Below are 27,189 nucleotides of genomic sequence, written 5' to 3'. Positions count from 1 at the left end.
CCAGTTCCCCAAAGTAGGAACCTAGTTATATCCTATAAATAGTGATTGTTTTCAGGTCCTCTGTAAAATGGGAATGGTAATACATATCTCATAGATTGTGATGTGGAGTAAATAAAACAACACACGTAAAGCGTGCAAGAATGTCTGGCACATACTAGATACTAGTGCCATGATTTAATTTTTTAAATTTAACTTGAAAAGTTAAAAAAAAATGCTAGAAACCTAACGTATTACAAATAAAAAGTTTAACTAACGCTAAGGCTGCAAACTTGAAATATAAGTTTATATCGAAAAGGTTACTTCACAAAAACATCTTACACCAAGTGAACCCCAGGATGTTCAAAAGGGAGCCTTTATTTTACGGAAAAACTACAACTCCCAGAACGCACCTAAACAAGGCCTGGCCGCAAGGGATTGTGGGTGACTTTCGGGAAGCAGAGTACGTTTGGCCTCCCAAGGGCGGGAGAATCTTGGAGACCGCCTCCGAAGTGGGTGGGGCAATAACTAGAGCACGACCAATCACCGAGTCAGTTTCTGGAAACTCTGAGAAGCGGCCAATCAGAACGCAGCAGCTTCCGCCTCGCCCGGCGCGGGATAATTTGAATACAGCGGTGGGGCCGCGGGCTTGGCTGGGGAGAGCTCGCCAGCTCTGAGGTGCAGGTAATTGCTGTGAGGGCTGCGGTTTGGGATGGAACGCGGGGGGCTGGAGATTCTATAGGACGTGGTGGGGCTGCGTGTCAAGGAGCGAGAGAACTTTTTCTCTGCACTTGGCGCGTCGGCGGCTTGACACCGAAGCCACCAGCCGGTTCGGCACACTTCCAGGTCGCCGGGTTTCCGTCTTCCCTGCGCCGGGGTTTTCTGGTCTTTTTGCCTCGAAAGGCACTCTTTCCCTCATTCCGTCGTAAAGGGGTCTTCTCTCTTATAACTGAGTTCTTGCTTTGGGGACCTGGAATGTTCCTAGCACAGTCATTGGTTGTTCGCTATTACTTTTACCGTATCTTTGTGTTACCAGCTCCTGTATGTTACTCTCGGAACATTTTTAGTTCTAAATAAATTTAACTTATGACTTAAAAGAGTCATAGCTTTACCGGAGTAAAAAGGGGCCGCAGCTAGACATTAGTTCCCAGAGACCCGGGTCTTTCCGTTTAACTTTGAAATCACGCTTTTAAAAACATAAACCTGACCCGAAGGCAATTGGAAACTTTTACCGAGCAAACAACATGCCATCTGCTCGAAGAGTGAAGTTGCATGATTGTTTATTTTCAGCCGCCGTAGAAGGTCAGGGCATTTTATAAAAGGGAACCAGCGGCCCTGGCCGGTTTGCTCGCTGTTCAGAGCATCGGCCTGCGTCCCGAAGGGTCGCAGGGTCTCAGGTTCTACTCCCGTCAAGGGCTAGTGTGTTAGATGCTGGCTCATCCCCTCCCCGAGGGGGCGTGTTGGGGAGGCAACCAGGCGATGTGGCTCTCACACGTGTATGTTTCTGTCTCCCCACCTCCCTTTCATTTACCTAAAAAAAAAAAAAAAAAAAAAAAAATGCCCTCGGGTGAGGATTAACAACAAACAATAAAATGGTGGCAAGGATAACATAAAAAGTGAACAAGCAGCCGGGGCCGGTTTGGCTCAGTGGATAGAGCATCTGCCTGCAGACTGAAGGGTCCTGGGTTCGGTTCCGGTCAGGGGCCTGTACTTTGGTTGCGGACACATCCCCAGTCGGGGGTGTGTAGGAGGCAGCTCATCAATGTTTCTCTCTCATCAATGTTTCTAACTATCTATCCCTCTTCCTTCCTCTCTATAAAAATTCAATAAAATATATTAAAAAAAAAAAAAGTGAACAAGCGGCTTGGTCCAGGGTCCTCGGCTAATAAAATAGGAGAGGTTTATGCTTTCCCTGTTTTTTTTTTGTTTTTTTTTTCTGGATTCTGATGAAAATTACAAACAATTCATTGCATATACAGGTTATTGAGAAACCGTTATATCAACCAGAAAATGTGTTAAATGGAATATAAAGGAAGCATAGATGGATTGGAAGCATAGGACAGCATCTCACAGTGGCAGGTGTAGGCTGAGTGCAATGTCAAGGGAGGCGTTCCAGATGAAAAGTGTTTTAACTTGGTAGGAATTAATCAGGCTAATTACAAGAGAACCTGTGCCCTGAAATGGGGTAAAAAATACTTCCTTTCTGATAGGGTCATTTCCCTGCTTGTATTTCCTGTTCTCATTGCTACTGTGATGTAGTGTTTTTCCTTTTTTTTTAATTTATATTTTTTAAATCTTTATTAAACTAATTTGCTTTAGAAATTATCTTTTTTTGGATCTATAACCATTACCCATCTGAAAAATTTTTTCAAACTTTAAAAAAATATATATATTTTATTGATTTTTTTACAGAGAGGAAAGGAGAGGGATAGAGAGTTAGAAACATCGATGAGAGAGAAACATTGATCAGCTGCCTCTTGCACATCCCCCACCGGGGATATGCTGCAACCAAGGTACATGCCCTTGACCGGAATCGAACCTGGGACCTTACAGTCCCTAGGCCGATGCTCTATCCACTGAGCCAAAAATTATTATACCAAATTATTATACCAAAATAATTATAATTTTGGTATACTGGTTTTTATGCACATTTGGGTGAATTTGGTAATTGTAATTGTCTTGTTGCTTTTAGGTTTCAGTTAAGAAGATGTCAGCTTTTACTCCAAGAAAGAGGAAGCAGAATTCTTTGAACTGTGACAAGTGAGTCTCATCCTATGGGTAGAAATTCAGAAAAGAAGAATTCACCTTTGGACTTTCTTATCTTCTCTTAAAAGTTCCCTTCTTTCACTGGCCTACTTCTTGTAGCTATAATAATATTTTATATTCTAATTCTAGTCTGGGAACACTGTAAGCTTTTATAATTAACTAGAGGCCCAGTGCACAAAATTTGTGCACTCAGGGAGTCCCTCAGCCTGGCCTGTCCCCTCTCGCAGTTGGGGAGTCCTCAGGGCATGTCTGACTGCCAGCTTAGGCCCGCTCTCTGTGGGGAGTGAGCCTAAGCCAGCAGTCAGGGAGTCCCTCAGCCTGGCCTGTCCCCTCTCGCAGTTGGGGAGTCCTCAGGGCATGTCTGACTGCCAGCTTAGGCCCGCTCTCTGTGGGGAGTGAGCCTAAGCCAGCAGTCAGACATCCTTAGCGCTGCCAAGGAGGTGGGAGACTCCCGCCATCACCGCCACTGTGCTTGCCAGGCTCAGGGCTTCTGGCCGAGTGGTGCTCTCCCTGTGGGAACGTAGTGACCACCAAGGGGCAGCTCCTGCGCTGAGCGTCTGCCCCCAGGTGGTCAGTGCGAGTCATAGTGACCGGTTCTTCCACCATTCTGTTGATTTGCATATTAGCCTTTTATTACATAGGATTATTTAATGCTTTTGCCAGGAAATCAGAGAAAGAGCTGTTTCTCTGTGGCTTCTAAATGTATGTCAAATCTTTTATTACCTTGCTCCTTTTTACTCTTTATGTAACAACATAGCATTTTTTAAAAATTATTTTTTTTATTATTATTTTTTTAACATAGCATTTTGCATACAATAGATACTTGTTTGTAAGCAATGCTAGAAAGTCTGGGTACTTAGTACTTTATCACATGTCATACCAGATATAAATTATTCCCCACAGAACAGGCCCTAATTACATAGAATTAATCATGTTAGGGGACTTATAGCCACTCAAGCAAAGTATATGGGCTATAATTTGTATATGGCCAGGACTTTGAAATAGATTTTAAGACACTTATCTCTAAGCTTCTTTGTAAACTGTTTTCATAAACACTGTCTTTTGAAAAATAATTGAATGCTTTGGTAAAAACGTAATTTGAGAATCCTCTGTTAAAACAAATAATGTGTGTGAATGGATGTTTGGTGAGAAGATATATTGTTTTGTGACCATTGGGTAGAATTTTTTATTACTACTTAGTAGATTGACATAAAAGATTGAAGCAAAATAACAGTTCTTAACAATGGACTTTTTTTTTTTTTTAGCCTATTATCTGACATTCCATCAAAGAAATTAATTTTGGATTCTACTGAAAACATGTTTTCATCACCTAATAAAAAATATATTTGCCAAAATAATGAAGAAAATTGCTCTCAACCAGGCCATTTCACTTCAAGTCTTCTCAAAACAACTAAAACAGAGAGATTACCATCTGCAAATCAAGGTTCACCTTTTAAATCATGTGTGTCTACTGTATCCTTTTACAACAAAAATACTAGTAAGTGTTACCTCAATCCATTGGAGAGAAAGATGATAAAAGAGAGTAGATCCATTTGTCTAAAAACTAATAATGAAGATACATCTTTTCCCAGTGTGACAGAAAAAATGCAGGAAAAATCAATCCGCTCCAAGAAGATGAAGAAAAAACCACAGAAGAGTCTAACTGCTAAGTGTCAACCAAGTTATAAGTGCAATAAGCCTGTATCAAAGAATTCTAAAAATTCCAAGCAAAATCGAGTGGCCTACAAACCAATTGTAGAGAAAGAGAATCGTTGTTATTCAGCTGAAAATAATTTAAATGCTCCTCGAGTTCTAAGCCAAAAAGTCAAACCACAAGTAACACTCCAGGGTGGAGCAGCATTTTTTGTTAGGAAAAAATCCTCTCTTAGAAAATTGTCTCTGGAAAACAAGCCATTACTGGGACTCACCCAAGAGAATAAATCAGAAACGATTAAAGATTCTGGTGTAGAGACTGTCAATGAAAGAAAAGGTTTGGAGACAAGGCAAGTGCCAAAGTGCTTGTTGCCACAAAAGGAACTGAACATTGAGCTTCTGGGTATAAGAAATGAAAATGAAGAGAAATTAATAAAGGTAAAGAAAACTAAACATACTATTTTAAAAACTAAGTTGGCTATATAACAAAACTTCAATATACATACTATATATGTAACGTAATTGAACAAAATGTTTTTTTCTTTGTATTCTTCTGGATGACTGCTTTTATGAAACCAAATAGCATAGTTTAATCACTATTAAGAATTTAGAGGCAGGATGGAAAGATGGGACTTTTTCCCCCTTTTTGGCTTAAGGAAGCCTACCAACATTTCCTTGGCATTAACGTATACATTTTATTAAATTTCCTCATGACAAACTAAAGTCCAGAAAAACTTAACAACTTTTATTCGATAGTGTTTTTAGAAAGTAGAAATAACAAAATTCATGTAGTAGGTTTCCAGAGTATGAGCATATGGTGTTTTGTTTTAGCTTATTATTTAAAGTAGTAGATTGTAGAAAACTTAGAGATCACAGAAAGTATAAAAGTATATCTTCTGTAAACCCATTACTTGGAGATGATCACTGTTAACATATCACTAGTTGGATTTTTGTTTATTTTTTGTAGTAAGTTTTCATGGTTGCCATTCTATGCTTTTGATCTTACTCATAAATTTAACACAGCCAGCCCAGACTAACTAATGTCTGTTAGAAATAGAATACCAGCTGCATGTAATTTAAATTTTTTATGGCCACATTAAAAAGTTTTTTGAAAATGTTTAGCCTAATAATATATAGCTAGGTATGTGTGTGTGTGTATACATACATACATACATATATACATACACATATATACATATATATACATACATATACATACATACATATATATAAATTTTAATATATATATATATGTTTATTGATTTCAAAGAGGAAGGGAGAAGGAGAGATAGATAGATACATTAATGATGAGAGAGAATCATTCATTGGCTGCCTCCTGCACACTCCTGGGGATTGAACCTGTAACCCGTATACCCTGATCTGGTTCATAGGTCGACGCTCAACCACTGAGCCACAACAGTCAGGTCAAAAACCTATATCTTGATGGGGGTTTTGAATTTAGGTTACATATAAGTTTATCAAAATTCATCAAACTGTATACTTTATATCTGTGCGCTTCACTGTATATAAAGTGCCTAAATTTTTAAAAATTGGGGGGACCATTCAAGCTAAAATTAAATCTCAATCCAGCACCCAGTCATCGAGTTAGTATTCTCTATATTTGGTAGAGTGACATGACAAATTATCTGAATGCTCTTTTCTGCTTTATTTTCTGAGCATCATTTTAAGGGTCTGGATATTAGATTCTATCTAGTTGTCATCAGTCTGAGAAGCTGCACTTTTGTGTATCTTAAATTTATGGAACTAGGCTCTCCTCTCTTAATATTTCATTAAGTACTCACTACTACTGTTTATTTCTACTAGCTAGGGATAAAGCCCATTTTCGTTATTGGGTTAAAACCTTTCCCCAACTTGTTATGGAGCCCTACAAAATGGCAAATTGATGGATTATCCCATCTCTACTGAGATATTATGGTCTTGTAAAGCAGTTCTACTTTAAGCAAAAGTTTTTTTCCTTTCCCACAAACTATATATTTTCTAAATTTCACCAAACTATAGTATTAGTAAAATTTATCAGAATTCTATTTTGCTTTTTCCACTTCCCAGCTCCTGCCCGAAAAGTGGAGTTTGAAGCCTCCCCAACTATTCCAGAATGTTCTTTTTATGACAAAAAGTCCCTTTCCAGTTTGGTGGCTACTGGGGAAATTTTTGCCATTTTCACTTTTTTTTTTTTTTTTAATATATTTTATTGATTTTTTACAGAGAGGAAGAGAGAGTGTTGGAGAGTTAGAAACATCCATGAGAGAAAAACATCGATTAGCTGCCTCCTGCACATCCCCCACTGGGATGTGCCTGCAACTAAGATACATTCCCTTGATTGGAATGGAACCTGGAACCTTTCAGTCTGCAGGCCTCCACTGAGCCAAACTGGTTTCAGCACTATTTCTTTTTTGATGAATTACAAAAAGGATGTTCAATAAGCTTAAGTCTGCCATCTTTACCAGAATTATAATACATTTTTTATAGGATGACAAATGATGGACTTGCTTTTAACTGTTTTTTTTTTTAAATTGTTTTTTAGAGAGAGAGAGAGAGACATCATTGAGAGAGAAAATATCATATGGGTGCCTCCTTCATGCCCCCACCTGGGCATGTTCTCTGACTGGAAATCGAACCAGCAACCTCTCAGTGCATGGAATGATGCTCAACTAACTGAGCCACACCAGCCCAGGCTACACTGTCTTTTAAAGGGTTATGTATACTTAGTAAATATGCAGGAAATTCTCCTTAAAATAGGATGAAAATTGAGAATTTAAAATCATGTTATAAAATAATTCATAATAAATTAGGTATTTTATTTTAGAAACAGATCTATTGGAATTCATTCACTAAGTGAAAATGGTTTTCTTAAATTTTACCTATTCATTATCTTCAGGATTCATCAAGTGGAGTAGTTTCTTCAAGAGAGTATAAATCTGAAGAAAATAAGTGTTTTTCTTCAGAAGATTCTCACAGTGAAAACAAGGCAGGTAAGAGAAAACTTCCCTTCCCATGTTTATCTTTGTTCAACTGTACTCAGATCTTTTGCCCATTTTGAGTTAGACTGTTTTCTTATTGTTGAGTTGTAAGAGGGTTTTTTTGTATTCTGGATACAAGTCCTCGATCAGAAATAGGATTGTAAGTATTTACTCCTACTCTGAGGCTTGTCCTTTCATTTTCTTGAGTATTTTTTGCAGAGAAAAATGTTTAAATTTTATAATTCCAACTTAATTTTTCTTTCATCTATTGTGTTTTTGTGTGGAAACTTAGCACAAAACCCAGATTTTTCTCTTATATTTTCTTTTAGAAGTTTTATAGTTTCACATTTTACATTTAAATATGTGATCCATTTTGAGCATGGGTATATATGTAAGAATAGTCATTCTTTTGCATATGGATGTTCAATTGTTCCAGCATTTGTTGACTATCCTTTCTCCATTGAAGTACCTTTGCCTTTTTGTAAAAAATCAGTTGATTTTATTTGCATGGGTCTGTTTTTAGGCTATTTTGTTCCCTTGATCTATTTGTCAATCTTTTTGCCAATATCATACTGTCTTGACTGCTATTACATCTTAACTTTAAGAAATGTATTTGGTCCCATTAGCCTTTAAAATCTTAAGATATAAAGCTTTGAGTTTATTTTGTAATACAAATTATTAACTTTTCCCTCTACCAGTTTCTTCTGAGTCCATTGTCTATCCCATCTTCAGTGCATCTTCAGCCAATACAAAAAGGTAGGAATTGTTTTCATTTTAATGTTCTATGATAATTCAATTACTAGAGGCCTGGTGCACAAATTAGTGTACGGGTGGGGTCCGGCCAGCCCTCCCCCATGGGGGCTGATCAGGGCCAGGGGGGCAGGGAGGGGAGAGGCCATAACAGATTGGAGGGTGTGATCAGTGTGCTGATCGAGCTGGTTGCCCCTACAGTGCACGTCATAGTAACTGGTCCTTCCAATTGTTCTGTCATTCCTGTCACTTGGCTTTTATATTTATATAGAGATGAGTCCTGTGGATCTCTCTCTCTCTCTCTCTCTCTCTCTCTTTTTTTTTTTCTTGTACTGTTTTATTTGGAGAGCAATTTTTCCTTTTCCACTAAGGAGAAATTAAGAAAAGAAGATGGAATCATATCTTTTCATAGAAACTTCCTAAGAACCTAAGAGTTGAGAGAAAAGATGTTTATGAGCTCAAAAGAGAAAGTTCTTTATAATTGCTAATATTTTTATGTATAACCAGCCTATATCCATTATATATCCATTATCTCATTTAGTCCTCACAACAACCTAGAAGGAAGATGGCATTATCAATTCCATTTTTAGCTGAGGAAACTTAGTAATTCAGCCACAGCTACACAGCTATTAGGTGGCAGAGCCAGGACTAGAATCCACATCGGAATCAAAGCCCGCTGGGCTATATTGCCTTCCTTGGGTGATATTAGTGATAGTTAATGTTTAATGAGCATTTACAACCTTATGATGTAGGTGCCATTATTATCCCCATATTATAGATGAGAAACTCAGGTAAGAGGAGTAATTTGCAGCAGTTTGATAAATTCCAGCTGAAGCTACCCCTGTCCTGGTTAAAGCTAAGAGTGGGGTGTGAGAGGCATTTACTTACTACCTATTACTTTAGGTAGACTACAGATTCTCTGGTTCACAGTTTCACATTCATTTTTAGTTTGTTTATTCCTATATTTGGTGAACACCTATGGTATTGAGTACTATGTGGTACTGAACTATCCTGAGTTTTTAGAGCTGTGATGTGGATACAATTAAGGTTGTAAATGCTCCGTACCTTTGCCTGGCTCATCATAAGGTTGTAAATGCTCATTAGCATTAACTATTACATATATATATATATATATATTTATATATATATATATTTTTTTTTTCAAGAGAAATCTCTAGATTTTTAAAATATTAGTAGCTAATCCAAAACATATCTGCTAGCTGACTTTAGCCTAGGGGTGTGGGGGAGGGGGAGCTTCAATCTGCAACCTCTAACATTGTTTTTGAGTGGGGAAAAGTTTCCTCAACATCTATCCAGCCAAAAGATTTTTTTCCCTAGGAATTTGAGAACAAGTGCATGTATTAGCCTCAACCACTGCCCAAGTAAAAAAGACGTTTATATGCTGATGGCTAACTTCCTGTGGACCTACCTGTAAGCTTTAATATTAGAGTCTACTTATTTGTGTGGTATTCCAGGAATTTCTGTAGACCTACATGGCTAAATATCCTAAGGTTTGATAAAGCAAACAAAAGATTATTTTTTACAAGTGAAATCAAGTTACTAAGCGATCCTGCATATGTACATCTGATACCATAGATGAAAGCCCCTTGTGTTTCTAGTTTTAAGATGAGGATTTGAGTTACCACCATTCTTTCCAGTTACTTAACCCTGAGTAAATTACCGATCCTCTCTGAGTGGGAATAAGATTTCTCATTGTTCCTGGTAATTGTTCCTTGATATCAAGTTATTGTCTATAAAAAGCACTAAAAATTGTCAGGTGCTCTGCAGATTAAATAATGTTTATCAACTTTCTATTTTAAGGTCTCTAGTTGGAGAACAGTCTTCTGCGGCATCCATCACACCTACTAACTTTTTGAAACAGACCAATACACAGAAAAGTATTAATGCCAGAGATGCAAACAAAGGAACAAAAAACCAGTTCGTCATTGTGAGTAGATTTAAAACAAAGCTCCTCCTATATGTGGCTCTCACATATAGAACCTGTTGTCTTAGCATAGGTAATATGGAATATAGATATTCTGAGTTTATAAATGCCAGCTTTGTTGGAGTGGCAGTGTTTAAAGCTATTCTGTCAAGTATATTTTCAAATTGATAGTGTTGGGCGAAGCTAGTAATTTAGCAGAGTGCTGATGAGTGAGTTGTCTTCAGATAAGGAAGATTATTGATTAGCAAAAGATTTAATGAAAATAGCTACATTGTTTTAGGTCTAGGTTGGGCAAATTATGACCATGGGCCAAATCTGGACCGTGGCCTTTGAGCTTAAAATGGTTTTTACATTTTTAAAGCGTTAGGGAAAAGAGAAGAATATGTGACAAATCATGTGTGGTTTGCAAAGCATAAAATATTTACTATCTGGCTCTTTGCAAAAAAGTTTGCCAGCTCCTGTATCAGACTGTTCAGAACCTAGTATTTTTAGTAGTATTAAGCAAGGCCTTATTATATAGAGTGTGGATTTATTAATGAGCCATGACATTGAATATTTCTGACTTCCCTATATTCATTAATTTATCTGTGCTTTCCTTAACTATTATGTATTTATTTTTATCAACCCCTAGGGCAAAGAATTTTTATATTCTTAAACACTTAAGGAAAAAAAATACATAATGAATATAGAAGTTCTAAAATTTTTGCCCTTCCTCTTTGAAATAAGGCTTTTAGGTCTCTATTTAAGAGCTTAATAAAGAAGTTTCCATTATTCATCTTAGCTATAAGTTTTATGATTTAATCTTTTACTTCTTAGAACTATGGATCTATCTAGCCAAAGAATCTTGAGTGTTTTTTTTAAATTTTTTTCTTTCGTTTGAATCTTGATTTAAAAAAAAAAATATATATATATGTATGTGTGTATATATATATGTGTGTGTGTGTGTGTGTGTGTATATATATATGTATATCTATCTATCTATCTATCTATCTATCTATATATATATATATATATATATATTTCAGAGAGGAACCAAGTGGGAGAAAGAGAGAGAAACATCAACGATGAGAGAGAATCATTGATCGTCTGTCTCCTGCATACCCCGCACTGTTGTTCGAGCCTGCATTCCAGGCATGTGCCCTGACCAGGAATCGAACTGTGATCTCCTGGTTCATAGGTTAATGCTCAACCACTGAGCCACAACAGTGGGAGATTTTTTTTTTTTTTTACAATGTTCATTCCAAGAAATAATTCGAGATAATTCCATTTATTTTATTAATTTACTAGGAGTCCAGTGCATGAATTTGTGCACCTTGAAAGGAACTGTGGGCATTAAGGCTGCTGTGGGCACAGAGGCAGGTCTTGGCCCATCCTCCATACCTTTACCTGGCTCCTCCCACCACAACCCTCTTGTCTGCCCTCTTGGTCCCCTGTCTGCCAGCAGCTTCTGCTGCCGGCGCTCCCATGTGCTGATGGCATCGGCCCCACTCGCACCCTCTGACGGCACAGAGTGTGATTAGGGCCAGTGCCAGCAGTGGGTTCAAGTGGGGCCAGTGTCATCAGCAGGTGTGAGTGGCAGCTGCTGGCCCCAAATGCCCCTCAAGAGCAGGAGGTGGTGGAGAAGCCCTAAGGGGCGATTGGGGCCAACAGCCATTGCTTGCACCTGCTGATGGCGCCAGGCACTGGCAGCAGGAGCAAGTGGGGCTGGCGCTGGCTGCAGATGCGAGTGCTGGGTGGGACTGTGGTGCTGGAAACAGAGTTTTCAGTAAAGACCAGAGGCTTTCCCTAATGATAGTGGCCAGTGCCTTGCCTTGGTCTGGTGCCCCCATTCACTTGATCCACCATCCTGCCATGGCCAATACCCACCATGTTCCAAGCTCTGCCACCTGTTGTCGATGCCTGCCATATTCCGCGTGCACCACCTGGTGGTCAGCACACATCATAGCGACTGATTTTTCAGTTGTTCTGCTGTTCGGTCTATTTGCATATTAGGGTTTTAAATATATAGATTGTATTTTTAGGTCTTTTTCATTTTGTATTTTTGGGGGAGGAGGATATTATAACCAAACTTCACTTAGTATTTCACTTGTGCTAGCATAAAAGAAAAATAAGGAAAAGTTTGAATGAATGGTTACATGTATTAAATGTAGATCTATTTGTGATATGTTTAGATGTGGCCTCCCCCTTCATTAACAGGACGCAGGTCAGAAAAATTTTGGAGCCACCATGTGTAAGTCTTGTGGCATGATCTATACTGCTTCCAACCCTGAAGATGAGCTTCAGCATGCTCAGCATCACCACAGATTTCTGGAGGGAATCAAATACACAGTAAGTCAAAGAGTCTTTCAATTTGTTTTAAAAATAAAAGTGCTTTAAAAGATATATATATATATCTTTGCTTAAATATTGAGAGATATGTATACCCATAAATATTTCATCATCAACTACAGTTTTGTTGTTCTTAATATTTGAGGCTGACAGTATTAAAAAGTTAACTTTTTTTAAAGTGCCATTTTAAACTATCCTACTATAAGAGAAGTATTGTTCTAGGTTAAGTGAATACCCTGTATTCTTCCCTCTAGCTTTCTGAACAGAGTTTAACAGTCAACAAAATTCAAAAGACTTGAGGATTGTTGTCCCTCTCCCCACCAACACCAACACCACCATTTTAATTTCTTCTTTATAGATAACCTTAGAAACAGCTTTTTTATGACTTATCCAAGATTTTTCTTTCCTGAAAAGAGAAGTTTCTTTATCAGGCAATGAAGCAACTATCTAGTCCAAATACATCCTATTGTGGGACTTATCTTTATGACTGATCCTGCTACTCAAATCATCCTTCTCTCCACCGCACCCCCACCCCACTCCCGTTTTTGTTACAGTTCATACCTTCATAATATTTTTAGTTTACCGTGTTTCCCCGAAAATAAAGACCTAGTGCATGTAAACATAAGACATCCCCTGAAAATAAGACCTAGCGCAACTTTGGGAGAAAAAATTAATATAAGACATTGTCTTATTTTTGGGGAAACAGGGTAGTTTATTATCTTCCCCCTCCCCTACTTTCCCACTCCTAATAATTTATTCCTTTCCAAGTTAGTAGGTATAATGGATCCAACACATTCCTACGAAGAGCACTTATTTGACTTCACCTTGTTTTATAATGGATTGCTCGCCTCTTATATAAAAGGCTCATCGCCATAACGCCTTCACGACCAAAGGAGCAGCTGGCTCTCATGGCGGGTGGGGCAGGGCGTGAGCTACTAGCAGTGGAGACCAGAGCGGAGGAGGGCGAGTCAGCAAGCTACTAGTGGCCGAGAGCTATGAGCAGCAGAGGGCAGGGCAGCGAGCTACTAGCAGCAATGGGCTGGGTGGCCATCTGAGGCAAGGGGAAGTGAACTATGAGCTCCGGATTTGTGCACGCTGGGCCTCTAGTATCCCAGTAGGATGTCAGCCCCTTGAGGACAAGCACTTTGTTTGGGGCATCTTTTATTTCCCTTTCCCCATTTTTTTAAAGTTAGATTTTGTTATATCTTTTAAAATATCATTTCTCTTCTTTTTGTCTACTCCAGGGGTGGAAAAGAGAACGTGTAGTAGCAGAGTTTTGGGATGGGAAAATTGTGTTGGTCCTGCCACATGATCCAAGTTATGCTATCAAAAAGGTATGGAACATTAGCCTTTTAATTATTCTATTCTCTCCATCTCCCCACCAAGAAATCACATATGTTGAAGTGCAAACTACTTTTGTTGATTGATAACCTACTTTGGTACACATGTAAGGATTGATAATACACTTCGGTACACATACCAGTTCATAACAACACTAGCCTCAGAATTACAATATAAGGAATGGCAGTTGGGAGATTAAAAACAATAGTGTTAGCCCTAACCAGTTTGACTCAGTAGATATTACGTCAGACCGCAGATTGAAGTGTCCCAGGTTTGATTCCTTTCAAGGGCACATAACTTGGTTGCAGGCTCATCCCTGGCCCTGGTCGGGGTGTTGAGGCAACCAATCGATGTCTCTCTCTCTCTCTCTCTCTCTCTCTCTCTCTCTCTCTCTCTCTCTCTCTCTCTCTCTCTCTCTCTCTCTTTCTCTCTCTCTCTCTTTTCTCTCGCCCCCTCTCTTCAACTCTCTAAAAATCAATGGAAAAATATCCTCAGATGAGGATTAACAACAACAACAAAAGACAACTTTACCTTTATCTTTCACTTGTGAAAAACATAAACTTACTGAGAGATGAATGGCCCCAGAATCTGTTTCTTACTTTAGTGTTGGCCTGTGTTTCTTGGGTTAGATGTTTAGCCCCAGTGAACAATGAATAAAACTGAAACAAAATCTGTTTTGGCACTTCCTACTTTTTCTCCCTTCCAAGAGTCTGAATTTCTTCTGAATGTGATTTTAAAATAGGTTCTTAGAAACCTGTTGTTTCCAAAGAGGCAGATACATGCATCAATAATGAAGTGATTGGGAGGAGCGGGTTTGTAAATTTAGGAAATATAGATAAAATAAGCTAAAATCACAGTAATCATAAATTTTGTATATATAATTATATGTAGTTTCAATTATAATTTTTAAAACATAGTCACCTCTTTTGATTTTTTTAATGTCATTAGGTAGAAGAAGTGCAAGAACTTGTCGATAATGAATTGGGCTTTCAGCAAGTTGTTCCCAGATGTCCAAACAAAACCAAAACGTTTCTCTTTGTATCTGATGAAAAGAAAGTAGTTGGGTGTTTAATTGCAGAGCCCATCCAACAGGTATGTTATAAGTCTTTTAAATTATTGGCATAATTTGTCAGCAAAATAGTTAGGAAAAGTCTCAATAAATCTCAAGCATTTAAGATTACTGCCATAAATAACATTTTTTCCTATTAAAACATCTTTAACTGTATGAATAATCTGTTAATATTTGATATAAGCAGGTAAGTCTATCTTATGTGCATGTAGTCATTTCTATACCTGGCCTATAAACTATGGTAATTTAGAGCCCAGTTATTGAATATTGGTTTATTGCAAATGTCATTATTTGTTCCTTAATTAGAATCTATTTTAGGTACTAATTAGCATTGTTTTAGAAAAGGCATTGGTAAATTTACCTGTAGGCAAAATATGGCTGCCATCTATTTTTATATACAGTTTTATTAGAACATAACCATGCTCATTAATTTCTGTATTATCTGTGGTTGCTTTTGTGCTATAATGGCAGGGTAGAATGGGTGCAAAGAGCCTAAAATATAATTTGGCCCCTCACAGGATTATTCTAGAACTAGAGGCTTAGTGCACAAAATTTGTGCACAGGTTTGGTCCCTAGACCTGGCCTGCGATCAGGGCCATCTTCCCCAGCTGCCACCCACCCCCAGTTCCCTGTTCACCATCGGGTGATTGGAGCCTGCCATCTGGGGAAGGAACCAAGAGGTTGGCTGGCAGGCCCCCATTGGGCAATGGGGACTGTGGGCTGGGGCAGCTCCTGCATTGAGCATCTGTCCCCTGGTGGTCAGTGTGCATCATAGCGACCAGTCATTCCACTGTTCAGTCAATTTGCATGTTACCTTATTATTATATAGGATAGAGATTGTAGTTTTTGCCTTCAAGGAGCATACAGAGTTATCTTTACCTAGAGATTTACACTGAGTGGCCAGATTATTATGATCTCTGAACGCATAATAACCTGGCCACTCTCTGTGTGTGTGTGTGTGTGTGTGTAAATATATATAAATTAGAGGCCTGTTGCATGAATTCATGCATGGATGGGGTCCGGCCAGCCTGGCCAGAAGGAGGGGACATGGGCGGTTGGCCAGCCTGCCTGCTGGTTCAACTCCTGTTCGAGGGGACAATTTGCATATTAGCCTTTTATTATATAGGATATACACTGAGTGGCCAGATTATTATGTGTTCAGAGATCATAATAATCTGGCACTCAGTGTATAGATAAAATGTGTTCTTGCCTGATTGTATCATATTGCATACTCATGTCTTCTTCCTTTTAAAAATACTTATTGCAATACATCTTGAAATGAAACACATAAATTTATCTTATACTTTCTGGTGGAGGGAAAAGGTGGGTAGAGTTATAAAGATGTAGCAAGAGGGAGAATTTTGTGATGATGCAATACCTCTGTATTTTGAGTGTGGTGGTGGTTAAATGAATAATGATAGAAAGAAATGAGTTGTCATGAAAGTATACACCTACACTATATCCATGCTTTCTTGCTTTTGGTATTGTATCATAGTTATGGAAGGTATAACCCTTGGGGGGAACTGTTCTAGTTTTTAACTTCCTGTGAATCTATAATTATATCAAAGTACAAAGTTTTCTTTAAAAACCTTACATGCCGCCCAGCTGGTGTGGTTCAGTGTTGAGCATTGACCTATGAACCAGGTCACAGTTCAATTCCTGGTCAGGGCACATGCCCTGGTTATGGACTCCATCCCCAGTAGGGGGCATGCAGGAGGCAGCTTATCCATGTTTCTATCTCCCTCTCCTCCTTTCTGAAATAAATAAAAATATTAAAAAAAAAAAAATAAGCCTTAGCTGCCAACCGAATTTCATAGTTAAGATGTAAAGTCTACTGAAACCGGTTTGGCTCAGTGAATAGAGCATCAGCCTATCGACTCGGTCAAGATCATGTACCTTGGTTGTGGGAACATCCCCAGTAAGGAGTGTGTGGCTGGTCAATGTTTCTCTCGCATCGATGTTTCTAACTCTTTATCTCTCTCCTATCCTCTCTGTAAAAAATCAATAAAATATATATTTTTAAAAAGATGTAAAAATCTCCTTTGTGTTATCAGTTTTTAAATATATATATATATATATATATATATATATATATACACACACACACACACACACACACACACATATTAGGCTGAGAGAATGAGAGAAGTATATATATTTTATGTACTAAAAGTCAACAGTCTGATTTTAAAAAAATAAATAAATAAAAGAGAGAAGTTTCATAATGGTGTGTAATATACTGGCATGTTGGGAATAGCTCAGTACCACTAGTACTTTTTTCAAGCATTGTGTGGCTAAAAAAAACAAGTACTGCAAAAATATGAATGAATTTTAACATCTTTGGTGAAGGTATAATAAGAATAATTCTAAATTCTTAAGTTTTGTTTAAGGAATGGCTTTAAAAAAGAATTGTGAACTTATCTGTATTAACTCTAGATGCTTCGATATATCATTACAGGCCTTCCGTGTCCTGTCTGAACCAACCAGCACAGAATCCCCAGGCTCCAGAGAATGTCACAGGGCTTGGCGATGTTCCAATGAGCCAGTACCTGCAGTCTGTGGGATAAGTAGGATCTGGGTCTTCAGATTTAAGAGAAGAAAGCGCATTGCAAGACGACTGGTAGATACGCTCAGGTAAGAAGTAAAATAAAATGGATTTAGACCCAGATTAGCTTTCCCAGAATCTTTTCTGGCTCATGACCCAAAGGGATGTTGATAAGACACTGCTATATAAATTATATCGAAGTCAGGCTAAGTAAAGTAAGTACTGGCAAAGGGAAAAAACCCTCAGTTTTGGGCATATTCCAGATCTGAAACATTTTAACCCAGTGCTTTCACACTACCTGCAGTGAAGTTTGTTACAGACCAACACTTTAAAAAAAGAAAATAAAGATGAATTCCTAGAAAATTAAAAAGAAAAACCAAAAATAAAGGAAAATGCCCTAATTTTATTTGATTCAACAAATGTAAAATTAATATTTCAATAAATATATTTAACATAGTTAAATATAAACATAGTTAAATATAAAACAAAGAAAAATTTTAAAAGAAAAAATAAAACGAAGAAAATAGAGGTTTAAAAAAAGAATTACAGAAATTGTACTGAATGGCGTCCATCATGGCCAAGAGTGAACCTGAGGAAGGTGGTGAAGGATTAAAGAAAACAGACCAGAGAATACACACTGAGTGGCCAGATTATTATGATCTCTGAACACATAATAATCTGGCCACTCTGTGTGTGTGTGTGTGTGTGTGTGTGTGTGTGTGTGTGTGTTTATGAATTCGTGCATGGGTGGGGTCTGGCCAGCCTAGCCAGAGGGAGGGGACATGGGCTGTTGGCCAACCTATCTGCTGATCGAACTCCTGGTCAAGGGGACAATTTGCATATTGGCCTTTTATTATATAGGATAGGATATACACTGAGTGGCCAGATTATTATACATTCAGAGATCATAATCTGGCCACTCAGTGTAGTTGGGGCCAGGTAGGATCACTTTGCCTGGATGAGGAAACAGTGACACAGCCTGTAAGTCGAAACTTTATTTTATATCAGATCACACAAAGCAAAACAAGGGCAAGATGTTTACAGTGTTCTTGCGAATTTCAAATCTGCTTCTTTCCCATTATTGCCATTCTCTGAACTCTATCAAGCCTTGTTTTGGCAGCACTTGCTGCGCACACACAGCCTACATTGCTCAGCAACCTAGGACTTCAGGGTGGATTATAAGGTCAAGTTTACAACCATAGCCTTTAGGCTATAATTGTGCTGGGAGGGCTTTGCCCTCCAAGCTAGGACTTGCATGTGGCTTTGCCACAAGTCATTCCGAGTCTTGAACCAGTATAAATGTTGTAGCCACTCTCTACGTGGTATATGTCCATTGATAGTGTGTAAGTAATTCTTACTATAACTCATAACTAAATGTAAGTATAACTAAATATAAAAGCAAATTAGTAAGACAACCCACAGAATGGTAGAAAATATTTGCAAATAATTTACCTAATAGTCTATTACATCCAGAATAAAAGAACTAATTTAATACAATAATAAAAAGACATAACCCAAATTAAAAATGGGCAGGATTTCAATAGACATTTCTTCAAAGAAATACAAACATGAAAACATGCTCAACATAATTAGCTATCCAAAACAAATCACAAATAAAAACTATAAGATTCCTCAGTTCATATCTACTAGGATGACTAATCATAAAGGGAAAATAAGTATTGGTGAGGATGTCGGGGGGAAATTGGAATCTTTGTACTTTGCTATAGTAATGTAAAATGCAGCAACTGTGGAATGCAGTCTAGCAGTTTCTCAGAAATAAACTGTTACCATATGACCCAGCAAGTGGACAAATAGCTATATATGCCAAAGAAAGGATAAGTCCACACAAAAACTGGTATATGAGTGTTCATAACAGCATTATTCATAGTAGCCAAAAAGCAAACAGCCAAGTTTATGATTAATGGATAAATATAATTTGGTATATCGATACAGTAATATAGTAAAACTAGAGGCCTGATGCATAAAATTCGTGCAAGGGGCTCAGCCCTCGCAGCCTCGGCGTTGTCTGGAAGGTTGTCCGGACGGTTATTTACTGTTTGGTCTAATTAGTATATTAACTCTTTATTATATATATTGTATATAGGATATTATTTAGCCACAAAAAGGAATGGAGTATGAGACATAATACAATATGGGTGAACCTTGAAAACATTATGCTAATTGAAATAAGTCAGTCAGTTTCCAGGGTAAATGGAGAGTGACTGCTAATGGGTTCAGGGTTTCTTTTTTGGGGTAATGAAAGTGTTCTGGAATTAGATGGTTGCCGTTTTGTGACTATTACTAAAAAACGACTGAATTATACACTTTAAAGGATTGATCTTATGGTATATGAATTATATCTCAAAACTAAATTAGTGATTCTCCATTCTAAACTACTGTGTTAACACTGCATATTGATACTTAAAGTTTCTAATGTGACAAATGAGCTTACTTCTTGCTCACGTTAATTTACCTAGTCTAAGGTGGATAAGTGAGCTTCACAACACTTCTATTGACTTCTATACTTAATAACAGATTACAAACCAGAGAATGACTACACCTTAACCCACTGGTTAGCAAACTGCGGCTCGCAAGCCACATGGCAGCTCTTTGGCCTCTTGATTGTGGCTCTTTAAACAAAATACCATGGCATGGGCGAGTCTATTTTGAAAAAGTGGCGTTAGAAGAAGTTTAAATTTAAAAAATTTGGCTCTCAAAAGAAATTTCAATCTTTGTACTGTTGATATTTGGCTCTGTTGGCTGAGTTTGCCGACCACTGCCTTAACCAAACCAAGAACCACATTTTTAAAAAATATATATATTTTATTGATTTTACACAGAGAGGAATTGAGAGGGACAGAGAGTTAGAAACGTCGACGAGAGAGAAACATCAGCCAGCCGCCTCCTGCACACCCCCCACCGGGGACGTGCCCGCAACCAAGGTACATGCCCCTGACCGGAATCGAACCCCGAACCCTTCAGTCCACAGGCCGACATTCTACCACTGATCCAAACTGGTCCCCGCAAGAACCACATTTTGAGTAGCACTATTCTAGCCCTTTCAGTTACATACACTTTTTAAGAAAGAACACCAAAGATCACTGTGGGGATCCAATCTTTGGCTATAATCCTTCCCACCCATAAAGGGGAGCATTGAGAAACATTGGTCTATAGAGATTTTTATTGGATAGTTAATTATAAAATACCTCTATTTTCTATACTTTGTATTAAGAGCTACATAAATTTGATATGAGAAATAGCAGTATCTAAGCTACTCCCAGCAGACAGTAGTCTAGTGCTTCTCAAACCTGAAAGTGCATATGAATCACCTGGGATCTTATTAAAATGCAGGTGTGATTCAGTAGGTCAGGTTGGGGCCTGAGATTCTGTATTCCTACTAAGCCCTCAGGTGATGCTGAATGTTGCTGGTCTGTAGATCATACTTTTAGTACTAAGGCATCTCTAAGCAATAACAAATGAAAATTAAGTTGCCTTCAAAGGAGAAGTAAACATTCATTTGAGAACATGTCTGTCTTTTCTCACATCCGAGTTGAAGATACAAGTAACAATTGACAGCTCCTCCTGTATATGAGGAGACTTAGGTTGAATTGTCTCTTGTCTATATAGGCAATATCTATATGTATAAAAGCCTAACTGGCCAAACAACTGGTAGCTATGATGCACACTGACCACCAGGGGACAGACTCTTAATGCACAGGATCGGGCTCCCTCCTGTCTGGATTGGGGCCTGCAGGGATCAGGTCGAAACCGGCTATCCGACATCCCCTATGGGGTTCTGGATTGTGGGAGGGTGCAGGCCAGGCCAAGGGATCCCACCAGTGCATGAATCCATGCACCCCCTCTGGTGTTTAAATAATCATAAGAATAGAAAATTATTTCTAGTTATTTTACAGAAGAATCACCTGTGGCTCAAATGGGATTATAAAGTCAAATTTACTGATGAGCTATAGAAGTACAGAGTAAGGACTCAAACCTACAGATGTAATATTTTTCTTATAGCTGATATCACTAATAAAGACAATAAGAACTTTTAGTCAAACCAATATTTTGCTTTGGACATTTAGCAATAAACTTTGTATTCAGTGATATAGTAGAGATACCAGAAGCTTATATCTTAACTTCTAATTGAATCTAATTCTTTCATTTTTATTTTGAAGTAATTTTAAACTTATAAGAGTATCGGTAGTTAAAAAGAGCCCCCGTGTGCCTTTACCCAGATTCAAGATTTAACATTTACTGTATGTTCTTTGTACTTTTAAGAACAAGGATATTCTCTTACATAAGCACAGTTCAGTGATCAAATTCAGGATATTTAATATGGATATAATGCTTCTGTCTAATGTACAGTTCATATTTCAGTCTTGTCATTTGTCTCGTGTCCTTTATAGCATTTTCCCTCTGTACAGGATCCAATATTGCACTTAAGTCCTCTTATCTCCTTAGTTCTCATTTTCCTTAACCTGGAACAGTTTAGGCTTTCTTTGCTTTTATGACATTGAAGAATTTGAAGAGCACAGGCCAGTTACTTTATAGACTATCCCTCAATTTTGTTGAATTCTTTCAACCATTTCATCTTACTACTTTTAATTATAATTTAGCTCTGGATCAAGGAGAGTTTAAGTCAAAATATGGAATAGTTTTTGCCTTCTTTTTCCCCTCCCAAAATAAATATTGGGAGAGTTTTTGGCTTCTTAAAGCTTTGAGTGTGTGGTGTAGTTGAAAAGAATATTGGTTATTGGTGATGTTTTTTTTTCTTTTCATTATCTATGGTTTTAATTTATCTGTTTTTTAAATTAATCCCCATCTGAAGATATTTTTTTTCTATTGATTTATTTTTATTTTTTATTGATTTCAAAGAGGAAGAGAGAGGCAATATAGAAACATCAATGATGAGAATAATAATTTATTGGTTGCCTCCTGTATGCCCTGCACCGGGTACTGAGCCCACAACCCAGGCATGTGCCCTGACTGGAAATCAAATCATGACCTCCTGGTTCCTAGGTTGGTGACCAACCACTGAGCAACACTGGCCAGGTTCTATTAATTTTTAGAGAGTGGAAGGGAGAGGAAAGACAGAAACATCAATGTGTGTTGATTGGTTGCCTCCCCCATGTTAACTGACCAGGGCTGGGGATTGAGCTTACAACCAAGGTATGTGCCCTTGACTGGAATTAAACCCACGACCCTTCAGTCCAGGGTGCTAACACTAGCCACTAATCCTAACTGGCTAGAGCTATTGATGGTTTTTAATTAGCAATATTACCTCTTATTAGTTGCTCATTCCTATGCGTCATTTGGAGTCAGCTGTTATGATTCCCTTTACCTCAGCAGAATTTCATCTGGACCTCAGCTTTCTCTGTGAAATAGGCTTCCATCTCTAAAATCTAAAGCATTAAGTCATTTTATCACTTAAAATGTGGATTTTAATTGAGTATTTATCAATAGATTGAATTTTTATATTTGGATTGCTAAAATAAAGTGTGCTAATGTTTTGTGTTCTTTTTAAAAATATATTTCATTGATTTTTTACAGAGTGGAAGGGAAAGAGATAGAGAGCTAGAAACGTCGATGAGAGAGAAACATCGACCAGCTGCCTCTTGCACACCCCCCACCGGGGATGTGCCTGCAACCAATGTACATGCCCTTGACAGGAATCGAACCTGGGACCTTTCAGTCCGCAGACCGACGCTCTACCACTGAGCCAAACCGGTTTTGGCAAAGTGTGTTAATGTTTAATCAAAATTGTAATTTGGTTCCATTGTTAAGTTGTCTTTTCCTCTTTTTTTTGTTTTTGTTTTTTAGGAATCGCTTCATGTTTGGCTGTTTTCTCAGCACTAATGAAATAGCATTTTCTGACCCAACACCAGATGGCAAGTTATTTGCAGCCAAGTACTGCAACACCCCTAATTTCCTTGTATACAATTTTAATAGTTAAAGCCAATTCCAACTGTAGAATAATTATTATATGGATGAATTAAGACAGCTTATCATATAATAACTACTTAGCTAATGTCAAATAAAAATACTGAAACGCGTGCGTGCGCACACACACACACACACACACACACACACATACACACACACAACCTGCCTGTTTTAATCCTATAAATTGAAAAGTCAGGGATAGATTTCTTGAAAATTATCTGGAGATTCAAAGAAAGGAAAAACCTTTTGGATGATGTATACTGACTAACACTCTGAATCCTTAATTATGAAACTTTGTAGATATAATTGGAAAATTACTTGCCCCTTACATAGGAATACTGACATGTTTTCCATAGAAATGTGACCCCTTATATTTAATTAAGCACTTTTGAACCAGGATTATCTCAAGCTTAATCAGAAGCAAACAGGAAAATTTAAAGACAAATAATTTCCTTGCCAATTTTTAAAGTAATTACTGAATTCTGTACACAGAATTCTCACCTTATAGGTAGCAGCTTAAATATATTCAGAAAGTCTTTAAATGTCTAATTTGTAGTAAGGAAACATGGTAAAGAATAAGATTTTCATGTAGAACAGAATTCTATAGTTTTCCACTTTTTAGAAATCTTTACTCAAGAAATTCTCACCAGATTTAATTAAAGTTAAACTTAATTGCACTACTGTCATTTAATTTTTGGTATATGGATGTTAATTATGCTACTTAACTTTAGTGTACTTACTACTGCTAATTGGAATGATCAACTAAATGAATGCCCTATTGGGATGATTCATATTGTTACATTGTAAAATTTTTGCATGTCTAAAATACATCTTATTCTAACAAATGTATATCTAACAAAATGTATAGTATCAGAACCAAGGTTAGTGAATAAATATATCTAGGTTGATGGACCAGAGAACATGACATTATATAGATACACCTAAATGTTTTAATCTCTCTAAAAATCAGTTTTCTAGTATAATTCTTGGGTATTTTGAAAAGCACAGAATTATTCAGATTGTTGATTCTAAAAAACATTTAATTGCTATCTGGCAATAATACTCTAGGGAAATAGTTTTCCAGGTTATGACTTTATGTAGAATATGTTCATTGCATTCTTTTATTTGCCTGTAAGTTAACATGGTTCCAAAATTTAAAGGCTTGAGTTCCAAAAAGAATGTGGAAGTGTTAAAAATGTGTGTAATTATGCAAACATCTTATTTTCTGCACTACTGTTTTTCTTTTAAATATTTTATTTTAAAAGTTTTATTAACATTATTTGCTTGTTCAATGCTTTTGTGATAGATCAATTAAAATTCTTTTCAATATTTTCTTTGTCTATTCTAATATAATAGAAGTACTGATTTTAAGTTATTTTTTGTGGCTATAAAAATAGTACATGTTCCCCAAGTCTGATAGCTCATTTGGTTAGAGCATTGCCTCAATATGCCAAATTTGCAAGTATGATCCCTAGTCAGGGCACAAATTGATGTTTCTTTATCCCTTCCTCTCTAAAATGAATAAAAAAATTTTAAGTGCATGTTTTTACTTGTTTAAGTAAAAAATCTAATCATTGAAAATATATCCAACTATACAAAAACTGCAGTTATTTATAGCAAGCTTTATTCATCATTGTCTATACTTGGAAGCAACCGAGATGTTCTTTAATGGATGAACAAAGAGCTACATCCAGACAGTGGACTACTATTGGGCACTAAAAAGAAACCACAAAATGGCATGGAGTAACCATAAGTGAATATTACCGAGTGAAAGAAGACAGTCTGAGACTACATTCTGATTCCAACTATATGGCATTCTGGACAGGCTAAACTTTGGAGACGGTAAAAATATATGTGGCTGCCATGGATTGGAGGGAGTAGGTGGAACATAGGATTTTTAGGCCAGTGAAAATATTGGAGTACTAGAGGCCCGATGCACAGATTCGTGCAAGAATGGGCCTTCCTTCCCCTAGCTGCCGGCACTGCCTTTGCTCTGGCCCGAGTTGCCTTTTTGCTCCAGCCCAGAGCCACCTTTTCACCTTCTCACACTACCCAGAGTGGCTGCGGTAATGCTGAATGCCTGCATCATCGCCATGGCAACAATGTAAGCATTCCGCCCCCAGCTGTTCAGGACCTGCATATGCAAATTAACCCACCATCTTTGTTGGGTTGATTTGCATACACACTCCTGATTGGCTGGTAGGCATCACGAATGTACAGTCAATGTGCATCTTTTTATTAGTGTAGATACTGTTATAGTGGTAAATAGTTGCTTTTATACATTTGCCCTAACTCAGAATGGATACCAAGAATGAACCCTAATTTATCACTATAGATTCATCAGTTGAAACAAATGTACCACTCTGGTTGGGGATGTTGATAATAGGGGAAACTATATATATGTGTTGGCAGTGGGTATATGGGAATCTGTGTATCTTCCTCTTAAATTTGTTGTGAACCTAAAACTGCTCTAAAAGTCTAAAAAACAAGAAGTTAGAAAATATTATAGACAAAGAGACATGACAACTAAATATAATGTGGGATTCTGGAAGGGATACTGTAATGGTAAAACTAAATAACTGAATAAATTATGGACTTTAGTTAATAGTAGTGTATCAGTATTGGTTCTTTGTGACAAATATACTAATGTAAGATGTTAATAATAGAGGAATAGGTGTGGGGTACTTGGAAATTCTGTCTTTGCATCTTTTCAGTATCTAAAATTTCTCAAGGTTTATTTTTCAAAAATGTACAAATAGTTATCACAAATGCCTTCATAACTACTACCCAGGTTAAAAAAAAAAGTCACCTTCCCAGAAGTCTTCCTCTTGCCCTCTTCAATTATTATATCATCTTCCTCAAATGTAACTACTTTTTAAATCCTCATCTGGGAATTTGTTTTTTATTGATTTTAGAGAGAGGTAGGGGGAGAGAGAGAAACCTATGTGAGAGAAACATTGATTGGTTTTCTCCAGTATGTGCCCTGACCAGGAATCAAACCTGCTACCTTTTAGTATATAGGATTCTCCAACCAACTGAATCACCCAGTTAGGGCATTAAACTACCTTTGGATTACTAACTCATATAAATTGTATATGGCAAAATATTTGTTATTGCATTAAAGTGAATCTCACTTTTTAAAAAATTTTTTTTTAATATATTTTATTTTTTTTGTCCCCCTCTCTCCTACACATACCCTCCCTCCCCAGAGTTTTATGTCCATTGGTTGTACTTATATGCATGTATACAAGTCCTTCGTTTGATCTATTATCTCCCCCAGATCTCCCTACCCTACCTGCTGTAATTTGACAGTCTGCTTGTTGCTTTACTGTCTATATCTATCTTTTGGTTCATCAGTTTATGTTCTTTATTATCCATAAATGAGTGAGGTCATGTGGTGTTTCTCTTTCATTGATTGGCTTATTTCACTCAGCATGATGTTCTCCAATTCCATCCAGGTTGCTGCAAATGATGAGAATTCCTTCTTTTTTATGGCAGCATAGTATTCCATTGTGTAGATGTACCATAGTTTTTTTATCCAATCATCTGTTGACGGGCACCTAGGCTGTTTCCAAATTCTAGCTATTGTAAATTGTGCTGCTATGAACATAGGGGTGCATATATCCTTTCTGATTGGTGTTTCTAGTTTCTTGGGATATATTCCTAGGAGTGGGATTACTGGGTCAAATGGGAGTTCCATTTTCAGTTTTTTGAGGAAACTCCACAGTGGTTGCACCAGTCTGCATTCCCACCAGCAGTGCATGAGGGTTCCTTTTTCTCCGCAACCTCGCCAACACTTGTTTGTTGATTTGTTGATGTTGGCCGTTCCGACAGGTGTGAGATGGTACCGCACTGTTGTTTTGATTTGCATCTCGAATCTCACTTTTATTAC

The 27,189-nt window shown here is 37.5% G+C and overlaps 1 protein-coding gene across 2 annotated transcripts; it reads left to right on the top strand.

Moving 5' to 3' along the window:
* Window positions 1-552: 552 nt before the first annotated feature.
* Window positions 553-26,684, top strand: ESCO2 (establishment of sister chromatid cohesion N-acetyltransferase 2). Of its 2 annotated transcripts, none has more exons than XM_084883199.1 (11): window positions 553-661; window positions 2,669-2,736; window positions 4,008-4,833; window positions 7,292-7,385; window positions 8,072-8,129; window positions 9,945-10,071; window positions 12,265-12,396; window positions 13,641-13,730; window positions 14,686-14,829; window positions 17,265-17,440; window positions 23,175-26,684. In XM_084883199.1, exons 2-11 carry the CDS (start codon window positions 2,684-2,686, stop codon window positions 23,305-23,307), a joined length of 1,833 nt encoding a protein of 610 aa, XP_084739325.1. In that variant the 5' UTR covers window positions 553-661; window positions 2,669-2,683; the 3' UTR covers window positions 23,308-26,684. The 2 variants fall into 2 exon arrangements, with proteins under 2 accessions (XP_084739325.1, XP_084739326.1); XM_084883200.1 differs by lacking the exon at window positions 553-661 and adding an exon at window positions 714-823.
* Window positions 26,685-27,189: the final 505 nt, after the last annotated feature.

This window comes from Pipistrellus hanaki (genome assembly GCF_964339955.1).
Source record: "Pipistrellus hanaki genome assembly, chromosome: 5".
Taxonomy (NCBI): Eukaryota; Metazoa; Chordata; class Mammalia; order Chiroptera; family Vespertilionidae; genus Pipistrellus; species Pipistrellus hanaki.
This window is presented reverse-complemented; position numbering and strand designations above follow the sequence as displayed.

What these genes read in the sequence shown, in the direction of transcription:
- ESCO2 (XM_084883199.1), top strand. Translation starts at nt 2,684, where the DNA reads ATGTCAGCTTTTACTCCAAGAAAGAGGAAGCAGAATTCTTTGAACTGT. An exon ending in TCACAGTGAAAACAAGGCAG is followed by an intron (nt 7,386 to 8,071) that starts GTAAGAGAAAAC and finishes TCCCTCTACCAG; the next exon opens with TTTCTTCTGAGTCCATTGTC. An exon ending in TCTTCAGCCAATACAAAAAG is followed by an intron (nt 8,130 to 9,944) that starts GTAGGAATTGTT and finishes TTCTATTTTAAG; the next exon opens with GTCTCTAGTTGGAGAACAGT.